The sequence below is a fragment of the Penaeus monodon genome, chromosome 24 (assembly GCF_015228065.2).
Source record: "Penaeus monodon isolate SGIC_2016 chromosome 24, NSTDA_Pmon_1, whole genome shotgun sequence".
Classification (NCBI taxonomy): domain Eukaryota; kingdom Metazoa; phylum Arthropoda; class Malacostraca; order Decapoda; family Penaeidae; genus Penaeus; species Penaeus monodon.
Genome location: NC_051409.1, coordinates 24,669,874 through 24,670,288, shown reverse-complemented (window position 1 = coordinate 24,670,288; position 415 = coordinate 24,669,874). Strand labels below are relative to the sequence as shown.

At 50.8% G+C, this 415-nt stretch overlaps 1 protein-coding gene across 1 annotated transcript in view; it reads right to left on the bottom strand.

Annotated features, from left to right (window-relative positions):
• Positions 1 to 415, bottom strand: part of LOC119588663 (chondroitin sulfate N-acetylgalactosaminyltransferase 1-like) — a gene marked incomplete at its 3' end in the record, with an annotated part of 32,234 nt that overhangs the window by 16,025 nt on the left and 15,794 nt on the right. The window contains 1 exon segment of the mRNA XM_037937297.1: positions 59 to 271. Within this exon segment, the coding sequence (XP_037793225.1) occupies positions 59 to 152 (94 nt within the window). The 5' untranslated portion in view covers positions 153 to 271.

Genomic DNA, 415 nt, shown 5'->3' with positions numbered 1-415 from the left:
TAGAGAGAGTCTGAGTACACTGCGAAGTGTTAACGGAAGAGCCCAAGGCATCACCCACTTGGCCACGTGCCAACGGCGGCGTAGACGATGCAGAAGGAGGCGAGCAGCGCCACGCCGCAGCAGGGTCCCTTCTTCATCTTGGCGACCATCATGGCGGTTCGGAACGACTTCGGGTACGACCAGACCTGGCGGCGAGGATCAGTGGTGAAGCCTCATAGTGACGTCAGCGAGAGGGAGCTCCTCACGGCTTCTATATCCTGCCTGTCATTTCCTGGCGAGAAAAAGCGAAAAAAAATTAGTCGCGTTTCTGTAAAAACGGATGTGTGCCACCCTACAGTCACACAAGACAGGCATAAAAATAAATTCAAAGTAATATATTACATTCAATGGATTCTGATCAGGTTTTCCCTTTATT